This window comes from Chrysemys picta, unplaced genomic scaffold (genome assembly GCF_011386835.1).
Source record: "Chrysemys picta bellii isolate R12L10 unplaced genomic scaffold, ASM1138683v2 scaf319, whole genome shotgun sequence".
Classification (NCBI taxonomy): Eukaryota; Metazoa; Chordata; order Testudines; family Emydidae; genus Chrysemys; species Chrysemys picta.
In genome coordinates this window covers 60279-72000 of record NW_027053026.1, presented here as the reverse complement: position 1 = coordinate 72000, position 11722 = coordinate 60279, and the positions used below count along the sequence as shown (strand labels likewise).

At 38.8% G+C, this 11722-nt stretch overlaps 1 protein-coding gene across 6 annotated transcripts in view; it reads right to left on the bottom strand.

Moving 5' to 3' along the window:
* Positions 1–2249: 2249 nt before the first annotated feature.
* LOC101949754 (long-chain-fatty-acid--CoA ligase ACSBG1) overlaps positions 2250–11722 on the bottom strand; it is a 65104-nt gene continuing 55631 nt past the window's right edge. For all 6 annotated transcript variants that reach the window (XM_065579464.1, XM_065579466.1, XM_065579468.1 and 3 more), the window contains 3 exons: positions 9511–9728; positions 4388–4527; positions 2250–2883 (listed from right to left, as the gene is read on the bottom strand). In XM_065579464.1, coding sequence (XP_065435536.1) covers positions 2617–2883; positions 4388–4527; positions 9511–9728 — 625 coding nt within the window. In that variant the 3' untranslated portion in view covers positions 2250–2616. The remainder of the gene's footprint in view (positions 2884–4387; positions 4528–9510; positions 9729–11722) is intronic.

Sequence of the window (11722 nt, the reverse complement as noted above, 5' to 3'; positions counted from 1 at the left end):
CACTTTCTTTAAAAAAAATCAGCTTGGAAAAAGTCATATCTATCTACTTGGTAAACGTGAACCCCATTCCTATAAAGGATACCCCATTGTTATAACCCTATCTGGTTAGAGGAAGGATGACATGCTGTCTGCAGTATTAAAGAAATAGAATTTAATGGATACCACACTGCTATTTTTCTGACATCTCAGTTCAGCCACAAACTAGAATTTGGAATTTTGCTGTTCCGAAATAATGTGGCTAAAGGAATCAAGATCTCAAACTTTTCATCCACCAGCACAGTTCAAATTCACTTGATAGGAAATCATTCTGGTATTGGACAACTGGCACGTGACTTTGGCACTTTTTAAATTTTTACTCCTAGATAGTATCCAAGATGCTGCTCAAGGCAAAGATTATAACCTGGAAGAAACTAACACTGACAAAAACAAGCCCCCCACAAGTATATTAGCCTACCACCTTTGACATGTTCCCTTTCTTCCTTTACTAGAGGTTCTGTGTATTTGGCAACAGTGTAAATCTTTCATACAATATGTGACACAGGGTCAGAAAGGCTTAAGTATCCTGCAGGATAAATGACCCAAATTCAACCTTTAGACTGAGACATGTTAGAAAAGTATGTAAATGGTAATTAGGGCCACTCTCTGTCAGACGGGCTAGAACTCTGAAATGCAAACCTGTATTGTTAGAAATTAGAGGTGATACTAATTGTGTGTGTGTACTTATATCTTGTTAGAGGTTAACAGTGTAACCAAATGGTTCCTATCTATGCTGTATTCTGTTAATTCAGAGATCAAAAGGAGATCTTAACATTCAAATGAACTGTAAACATAATAATATTACTGTATTAATCTCTCTTTGAAGGATATAACAAATCGCCTGTGAATGTTGGAAAACAGGCAATTGCCTTATGTTAATCCATGTAGCTAATTACCAATGATGCTTAGGAAACAGGTCTACTTCAAAGTCTCTATGATTGCCTATTGTTCACCTAAGGACTCCATGCTGTCAAGAGAAGGCCTGAAACTACAATGCTCATAATCTCTAATAGAAAACTGATCTCAGAATGGTACTCATGTCTGTATGTATACTGATCTTTTAACCCAGGGCAGCCAACCTGAGCCTGAGAAGGAGCAGAATTTACCAATGTACATTGACAAAGAGCCACACTAATATGTCAGCAGCCTCCCAGCAGCTCCCCGCACTCCAACCTGCAGCGCCTCCTGCCCGCCGGCAGCCCCACCAATCAGTGCCTCCCGCTCCCTCCCCATGCCTCCCGACCACTGCAATCAGGTGTTACGCAGTGCACAGGAGGCTCTGGTGGGGGAGGAGGGGAGGGTTGAGCGAGGGCATGGCAAGCTCAGGGGAAGGGGTGGAGTGGGGTCAGGGCCAGGGGCAGAGCAGGGGGTTGAGCACTGAGCAGTCCTCAGCACACTGGAAAGTTAGCACCTATAGCTCTAGCCCCGGAGTCAGTGCCTATGCAAGGAGCCACATATTAACTTATGAAGAGCCGCATGCGGCTCTGGGGCCATAGGCTGGCCACCCCTGTTGTAACCAATACTTCCTTTTTAAATACATTTTAGTTTAGTTAATAAAGATTGGCTGTAAGCGTGTATTTGGGGAAGATCTGGGAGGTAATGTGTCTGATCTTTTGGGATTGGTAGAACTTTCTTATATGATGAATAAGATTTTCAGTAATCCCCATCATATTTGACTTGGGTGTCTCAGTGGAGGCCTAAGGCTGGGTTACTTTAAGGGAACTGTGTTGTTGGCTTGTGGGTAACCAGTGAGGTATTATAGAAGCTGTTTTGTGCTGGCTTGGTAAATCTAAGTATTGGATTATCCACCAGCTTTGGGGATTGCCTGCCCCATTCTTTGCAGTTTGCCCGAATTGAGTAACCTCAGTGTGGCTCCCCTGGGATCCCGGTCACACAATACATCTTTAAATACTTCCAGGAGTCCACATAAATATTCTGTATTTCATTAGTTAGAAGTTAAAGTTGCTGAAGCAAGAAACTAGAACATCTTTCACCAACAGATCTTTAATTATTGCTCATAATTTTCCCTCCCCACAAAAGACAGGCTCTGGCTGCCAAATGACCTTGATTTCCTGGTTAATTTTTATGCAAGGTTTACAATAAGATTTTGTTTTCTCTGATTAAACTGACTTCATTGGACCATCTTCTAAAAAGAGAAAAAGCTGTGGACACAATTAACGGTTATTAAGTAGGTTGGCATATAGATTATATAATTTTTTTTGTATTTTTGATTCTTTCACCGACACCAGAATTGTAGGACTTCTTAATTTTAAAAAAACTGAACAAAGATAACTTATTAGTATGTTATATGAAGGTTTTTATGAAGCTCCCATATTTCACAAACCATAGTTTAAATTTCAAGTTGTAATATGATTTGATTTTATCTTGGAGTGGTTGAGATCCCTAAGATTGTATCAATATCATTGTTCTGTAATCTGACAGTGTGAATTGCTATCAGATAATTGCCACTTGTTTGGGAAGAGCTATATAACTCCCAGCTCCACCATTCCTGAGAAATAGTCATCCCAATCTTACAGTACTCCACACCCCTCCTGTATTCACTAAGTATCTCAGTATAGATTAGTATGCAGAGGTCTTACCAAATTCTCCACCAGAAATGGAGAAATCTCTTTCCAGGACTGTCCATTTCTGAATATGCTGAACACTGGCTGTGGACTTCATGTTGACTCTATCGATTCCTTCTTGAATGGCCTGGTAAACAGCCTGATCTCTTGTTGCCACAATCTCTGACACTTTAGTGGCTTTGCTGCCAATTTTCTGGCAGAATTCTCTGGCTTGCTCACTCAGATTGTCAGTAGGATCGGATGTTTCTGGGTCCAGAGTACTCTACAATATCAAGTGACAGAGTTTCAGTATTAATGGCTTGCTTCTATAGGGCACTAAGTGTCCTCAATCCCCACTCAAATCAGTGGAATTTGAGGGCAGCTCAAAATATCAAAACTTAAGTGAAACAGTCCAAACTGCAGTCCTAAGTCTACAAAATGGGACCATTTGTAGACTGTTGCTAGATAAGATAGTTTGTCAATTTGGCCACATAATGCGAACATGCTGGCTAATATGTGATCGTCATGTACGTGATGTTATCACATTTGAAACATGTCAAAATATTTAACATAGAAAAAGCTCTGTATATGCTTTGAATAAGTTACCACTGTGGGTGTGTCTACATTGCATTAAAAGTCCTGGCCTGGGTCAGCTGACTCGGGCTTGCAGGGCTCAGGCTGCAGGGCTATGAAACTTCAGTGTAGACATTTGGGCTTGGGCTGGAGCCCAGCTTTGACACCCTGTGAGGGAGAGGGAGTCGCACGCCCTGGGCTTGAGCCCAAGCCCAAACCTCTACACTGCTATTTTTAACCCTGCAGCCCAAGCCCTGGAGCCCAAGTCAGCTGATCTAGGCTCTCAGACTGGGTGCTGTGGGTTTTTTATCACACTGTAGACATACCCTGTGTTTTTCCAAATCAATTGCATTGTTATTTCAAGAAATGTATTCAAGATGCTATTTACAAAATAGATTACTGAAAATTGTATAGTTCTGTTTGATCTCTCAAGTCAGGGCTGCTGTTTAAAATTAGAAAAAATATTTTTTTTATACTTGGTGGTGGGGAGGAATCAGTGACAGAGATAATAAATGTAAAGGGTGACTAAAGCTGGGACACCAGAGACAAGAAGTTTTATATAATAATATACTGGGCCCTTGTTTTCATTCTGTTACTATAATATTTGCATTTTAACAAAGGATGATCTTTCCGTTGGGCTTGATCCTGTAGCTCAGCTATTCATAATCTTGTTCCTAAATTCATTCTTAGATTTCTTCCCTAAAGGAACAAATAGGTGGAAAATAGGGTCTGTGAGAAAGCAAACATTCTCTGTCTTAAGCATAAATTGTAATGAGCAAACATGGCTAAAAAAGCCTCTTGTGTAAATAGCTATGAAACTGTTGCCTTTGGTTTTTTATGTATTGAGACTTTAAACTTCTAAGGACTCTGCCTGTCCAGAGTGACAACAGCTGGTATAGAGAAGGCAAATGCTGTACTCTCTCATGGAGACTTCACTTCTGCTCTTTCAGGTTTTTCTTAATGAAAGTGAATTTGAATTTTAGACTGAAAGTAAGTCATGTTTTGTTTATGGAAGAATATTAGAAATGAATGTGAAGTATTTCTTCTTCTATATAGCATAAGGGCCAAATCCTGCTTGTTCACAGCAAATCTACCCATGTGAGTAAAGCCAGCACACTTTGCTCTGTAATTTGAACATTTTTCCCAATGTGGAACCACACACACACACACACATATTTGGAAGGTTTAAGATCTCAACAGTAAAAGTAGTTTACCTTTAAGGTCAGCAACATTGATAAGAACTTCTTTTGATCTCCAATCAACATAGCATTGCTAACAATGGGCAATTCCTTTTTGACCTCATCTTCAATTGGGATCGGAGGCACATTTTCACCTCCAGCTGTAATAATTAACTCTAGGCATAAAAAGAAACTTATTAGTTGAATTCAAATAATTTCCTCACAGCTATCTAAGGGGTGGGCTGAACCATTTATCACATTCCTGCTAATAGAAGATACCAGGAATACCAATAGCTTTCAAAGAGAACAAAACTTGTTTAGATGTGAAAATTAACCTTCCTGAAAGACAGATATATCCTTTGCAATATCCCTAGAGGGCGCTCTCTCTCTCTCTAATAAACATACACTACTGTGCATACAAAGCAAAACCCTTTATACCAGACTGCAGATAACCTAAACTCTTGGTTAACTGAAGATTAATTATGATTCTCGAGGAGGTGTTACTGATAACGTGGGCTTTTCAGCAGTTAGGCTCCCTTCAGTGCTATCTGGCATTCATTCTCTTTGTGCTCTAGTGTTGCTAAGCTGCGAAAAGCCCTTTCACAGCAGTCACCATAATAAAAAGCAATCTTAAAACCACCAAGAGGGGGCAGGCCAGCACAAGCAAGCACATGGAGAGGGATCTTAAGAAGAAGCAGATCGGCACAGAACAGCCAGGGACTAAGGCAGTCCAGAGTAGGACTGGATGAATAATGGATTTCTTGGTTTGCAACCAATTAAATAAATAATAATTAATAATTGTTTAGGGTCAAATGAACAACTAAATGTTTTGAAATTTTCAGCGAATCAAGACAAAATGTCATTCCATTCTGAACATTTCGTTTCTTTCAAAATCAGAATGATTTGTTTTGTTTTTGACCATTTTAAAATGTTTTTGATTAGTTTTATTTGAAAAACAAAGGACATTTTAAAGTAAACAGTCATTTCAAATTTTAAAAAATGATTTTAAAAAAGTCTGTGACATGGCCAGAAAGGGTTAAGTAGCTTGCAGGCTAAATGACCCAGGGTCAACCTTTAGAGACAGGTTAGATAGGCTAGAACTTTGAAATGCAAACCTGTATTGTTAGAAAATTAGAGGTGATACTATTTGTATGTGTTTACTTATATCTTGTTAGATGTTAGCCATGTAAACAGACAGTTCCTGTCTATCACTATAGCTATTGATTCAGCGATCAAAGGGAATATTAACATTTAGACGAATCTTGGGTGAAATAATGTCATTGTCTATATGTCCCTTTAAAGTTTGTGGTAAAATGTATATGAACTGTTTAATGGATTAATTACCTTATGTTAATCCATGTAGTTGATTACGTGATGTTTGGGAAACAGAAGGTTACATTAAAAGCCTATTGTTCACCCAGGATTGTATGGTCAAGAAGCTGCTAGAAAACTGTTTAAAAGACTCTTGGGAACTGATCCTTTCATCTCAGATCTGCTTGATGCTTTATGCAGGGGAAGCTTGAGTCGTAAGACTTAGATCTCAAGTCCTTCTGAATCACCCTAAATATGAACATTGGACTAAACCTATGGACTAATTCTGAAAGAACTCTTTGCAGCTACAAAGCTCAGCATCTCTACTATGAATCTGATCTCAGAACTGTACTCATGTCTGTATGTATACTGAACTTTTAACCAATACTCACTCTCTTTTCTTTTTTAATAACTTTTAGTTTAGTTAATAAGAATTGGCTGTAAGCCTGTATTTGGATAAGATCTGAAATAGTCCTTAACCTGGGAGGTAATGTGTCCGATCTCACTTTCTTATATGATGAATAAGATTTTTAGTAATCTTCATCATATTTGACTTGGGTGTTGGGTGGGTTAATTTAAGGTAACTGTATTTTGGCTTCTGGGTAACCAGTAAGATATTATAGAAGCTGTTTGAGGCTAACTTGGTGGATCTAAGTACTGGAATGACCACCAGCTTTGGGGATTGTCTGCTCCATTCTTTACATTTAATTAAGTAACCTCAGTGTGGGTCCCCTGGGACCCCAGTCATAGAGTTCATAAAATGTTTTGATTTTTTCAGCATTTGGGGGTGGGGAAGGTTGACCAAAACAATTTGCCAAACTTGACAAAATTCACAGAATGTTTGTGTAGCAAATCTGTATCCTTCACAGAAAACAAAGTTTTGACTGAAAAATTGCACCCAACTCTAGTCCAGAGGACCAGGAGGGTGGTGCCTACCTTCAGAGTCTGTCTAAAAATAACTTTAAAAATACCAAACAAATGCATCATTCTTGTGCTATTTTGCTGATTCCTCTTGATAAGGAAGGAGTGTGCATTTTTATTTGAATGTCTGTCAATTAAAGTAAAATTCTTTGACTATTACAATTCTTAATACTTTGCACCATCCCGTAAGCAAACTACGAGTGCTCCACTGCATTAAATTTGTGTCCTCTGCCTGTGCCTAAAATAAAATATGTCCTTTTAAATATATAAAACATTTTAAGAAATAATGTACTCTGTACAGAACAGTGCAGACAAATGGACTTATGTGTACTATTGTAACTGAACGTCATACATTAAGGGACCTGATCCTGGAAACACTTATATGGAAGTACTCAACTTTGCTTACATACTTCCATTGAAGTCAATGGTACTATTGCTGCACATGAAGGTAAGCAACTGTAAGTATTTGCTGAATCAGTTTCTTAGTTGCCAGTAACATATTCAATATTAACTAAGAGGCTTCTTGTCTGTATTTTAATTTGGTTCTTTGCCAAAATCTGTGGTATTGAATACAATAAGATGATAGAAACTTGACTGTTTCAGTGGAATTATGTTTTTCTAGATTATCAGAATTTGCATATTGAGTAGATATTAAGTCTGGCAAACAGATTAGTCTAAGAAGGAAACAGAGGAAATGAGAAGGAAAGAAAAGGTTATGGAAAACTGACGTGTCTTGTTTCTTACAAGAAACACTAGATTGTCTGACTTGTGTGCTGTGTTATGGTAAAACTACCATTTGGTAGTGAGTTGTGAGCTAGGGAGAAAGTAGAATAGGGAGGAGAAAGAGGCGACCTCTGAGGTTCAGTGTTTACTTTTAAACCAGCTTATTGCTCCTTACACACCGTCTCTGAGATATCCGATACGTCATGGATCAGCATTTCTTTCAAACTCCCTAGCCGCGATAATCTGGTGTCTCAGTGTTTTAATACTCTGAGATACAAAAATAGTTATCTTTAGCAAGTTTTTTAAAAACTTGAATGGGGGAAAGCTTAACAAAGGTAGCACAATTCAATAGCTTAGTGCCTGATCCCATTTGTTACTGAGCTTTATTCAATTCAGTGGCACTTGAGGGAACTCAGGGGAAATTGTTACTCACAGGTTTGGGTCCTAACTTCACTAGTGTTCAGGCTCAGCTTTAGAGGCTATAGGGTCTATTATATACTTTCCCTGCCCGTGTGTGTTTTATATACAATAGCCAGCGGCTAAATCCACATAAACTGGCACAGGCAATACTGCACAATTATTTTCCTGGATAATATGATGTGTGTACAGAATTATTTTATGAAGTACAATTTATATTTCTAGGATGAGAGATTACACTATGCTTTATCATATCTTAAATGTATGGCTACCCCTCCACAAATCAGACGTTGATCTAAACCTTAGAGATTTCCTCCTCCTCAACTTTTCACTCAACTTTTCCAAACCCACCAGAGCCCCTGTAATTTTATAACTGCTTCTGCCCCACCCACAATGAGGTTCCATTAAGGGGGTTCTCTTATCTAGCTGTCTCTGACATGTGACTATTCAAATCTTAAGAGCTACTCTGGGTCAGAGATATCACAAAACAGCATAATTTGTCCCTCTCATCCTTGATGCATTGAAAGTCCTGCGAGAACTCATGAGAACTGAAGACACCAGCCAGACCTGCTGAGATGGATTTCAGCAAATGGAGGAGAGATGATGGGGGGAGGGGGGATTTATCTGACCTTCCAACATATTTTAAATGGTTTAGACTTGGGTTTGAAGTTTGCATGGAAATTCAGGCAGTATTTATTTTATCCAAACTGGCTCACTTAGCCTTAATTTATCTTTAATGTACAGTGTTTATTTATTTTTTAAATGGCACTCCCATCACTGAAGGTATAAGTGCAATGCAAACATTAAGATAATCAAACTGGGCCACTTTGTTAAAGAATAACAATGGGGGGAAAGGAAAAGTAACCAGAAAAGGAAAAGGCAGAGAATTAAGGGAGGCCAAAATGATCACATTCAGTGCAGGCTAATTATACATCTAATAAAGCCCTGCAGGACTGACTGCACATGGTAATGTTATCCTGTTACAAATTCACCAGCAAGTGCATCTACTTCCCTCCTGATTCATCTTGTCTTCTGGGGTTACAGTTACTCATTACACAAGATAGTTTAGGAAGCATCTGAACTGTGACCAAATATCTCCCTTCTGAGTATGTATCTTGGAAGAGAGCATCCAGGCAAACAAATTACCGAAACCTTCCCATGGCAACATTTCAAACAAAATACTGTCACCAGACCCAACTATTCCTCTTTGTTTTAACTTATCCTTCTACCCTCAAAAATTAGGAGGGTATTGTTCAAATGATCTGGAAACGCGGAGCTTACAGCCATCTCAGATGTCCAGCTCCCACATGGCAGTAAGGGTACAATGAGTTTTCCTATTTCATTAGGCACCCTCTTCTAGCATGTAGCCCCATGACTCATAACTTAATACAAAACATAGTGATTGTCTAACATTATTGTCTGAATATTTTGATCAGTAAGTAAGGCAAAAGACCTAGCAAGATTCAAATCGGGATTGAACATTTACATGGATAACAAAATATCCAGAATTATTGTTAATGCTAACAAAATGAATATTGGAAGGCAGATGAAATCTCATGTTGCAATGCTTAAGCCAATCTCGAAGGATGAAACCTTCCTGGGAGCAGATTCTCTCACATCTACTTATTGTGAGGTTTCCTCTGAAGCACTTGGCACTGGAGTTGGAGACACTCAACCAGATGGACCACAAGCCTGATCCAATAAGACATTCCTATGTGCTTATCTGTTGTATGACTGAACAACACTGAATAGTTACTTTAAAATGTTGGGAGGAGACTGCTTTTTACCTTTAATTCTTCCAGTAACATAGAGGAAGCCGTCCTTGTCTAGTCTTCCTACGTCTCCAGAATGCAACCACCCATCATCATCAATGACTTCTTTTGTTTTATCCTCCATATTTAAATAACCCATGAAAACAGTTCTTCCCCAGAAACAAATTTCTCCATTGCCGTCTGCATCCTCATTCACCAGTTTCACTTTGCAGCCAGGCACTGCTTTGCCACAGCTACAAGGGAACAAGAAGGAAAAGATTCATATGGAATGCTAGAAAAGCCAGATAAAATATAGAGCGAACCTTTACAATATCTCATCTCAAAGACCTTGAGAAGGTATAAACAAACACATTCCCATCATTGTTAGAAAGTTACGGGACAGAATCTCAGCTGATGTAAAGCAGCAGTGTAAGTGGAGTTCTGCACATTTATACCAGCTGAGGATTTTGCCCTGTGTTGCTATTTAAGTGGACTTTTTGTTTCTTCTGGAGCATTAAAACACTTCTCTGTTTGAAATTTCACATTTACACATTATTCCCTCTTAAGTAGGCCAGCCCTTCGGTTTAATAGTTGTGCTCTGCACAGCATGCAAGAGACTGAGTTTGACTGATACCCTGGGCCAAAGTGTGGTGGAAGCAACATGCTCAGCTTCTGGCATGAAGATTGTCTTGAGCTGGAACACAGAGCCTTGAAGATGGGAAGTAAAGGAAAGAACAAAGAGAACCAAATCTCCCAAGTCTCAGTCCAGCACTATATCCACTAGACAACACCGCCTCTCAAGTTCAAGGCTCAATGGACACCGTATCAAAGTGAATCTAAATTTTACAGTAAAGCAACCTGGAAATACTGTAGCAGCTTTTCATACATTAAAAATAGAGCATTTTACTGAATTACATATATATTTGATATTCAATTCATTCTGTCTTTTCCCAATTTTCTGTTTTCAATTTGTTGCAGACTTTTGTAGTAAAAATGCATAAATATGTGGTAGAAATTGACAAGGGTGAAACTAGAAGTTTTAGCAGCTGGGTCCAGTGCAATAAGGGCTTTTGCCACCTAAGTAGATGTGGGAGGCAATGAAGCAGTTAACAGTCTCAATGTTGGAATTGTGCCTCTTTAAATTAATCAGTAGGAGGGTGAGAATTAATAGTCTGGAGAAACTACAGAGTACTTGATAGTTGTGTGGATATACATTAGCCAGAGATATAAATAATTAAGAATGCAGACTATCAGCTCCAGATTTTTTCTGAATTCGCTGATGTACTACATTGTTGCACACAACTTGACTGCACTCATCTCTTCTTGACAGATGCTAAAGAACATATCTGCTTTGGGATCTGATATCTGCTAGTAATTTGTATATCAAAAGCCTGATTCTGTATTCACTGTACACTCAATTTCTCTTGGGCCCCAAAGAGGCAACAAAAATGTATAGCAGTGCTGCATTTGGACTGAAACTTTCCTGAAGTCTGATATTTGTATGCTAGTGAACATCATATCAGACAGAATATCCAGAGTATTGGCATCTTGGAACATTTATACTAGATTTTTTTCAGAGCACAACTGATTCTTCATTCTACCACTATTGCATCAATGTCCTTTTCCACAACTTGCTCAACACTGCTGTATACTAGAGCTGGACCAAACCCTCTAAAAATCACAGCATCCTTTGTGAAATCACGGCATTTGTAGTGCTAGAATATTAATGCCATCGCCTGGATGAAAAGAAAACATGACAGGAAAGGGGAGAGAATTGGAGAATTGACAGAAGCAGAAAATTGTTGCAGATTAAAAAGTACAAAAAACACACAGTCAAGGTAATTTCATACTTTTGAAAATAATTTCTTATTGTTTATAATACTGGTTATAAGAGAAAAGAACTCTTGGAGAGTCACTCCACATTCATTCTAATCTTTCATTTACATTTAGGATAATTGGTTGGAAAAATAAGGTTCTAGGAAGGCACCTAGTTCACTAAATCACTCAGCAGCATAAATGACACAGGAATGAATTCCATAATCTCGCGTGAAATCTGATCAATCAGGCTTTGCGTAGCTGCCCTGTTCAGGAAGTGGAGGGAAAAATGCACCCTGATCCAGGGCAGTCTCACCCTTTTCTCTGCCTATATAAGGTTCCTGGCCAACTGAACCTGGGAAGAAAGACCCAGTAGCTTCTTCCACTGTCCAGCCCAACACTCTTTTCTGTATCAACATATTCAGGGCTGGTC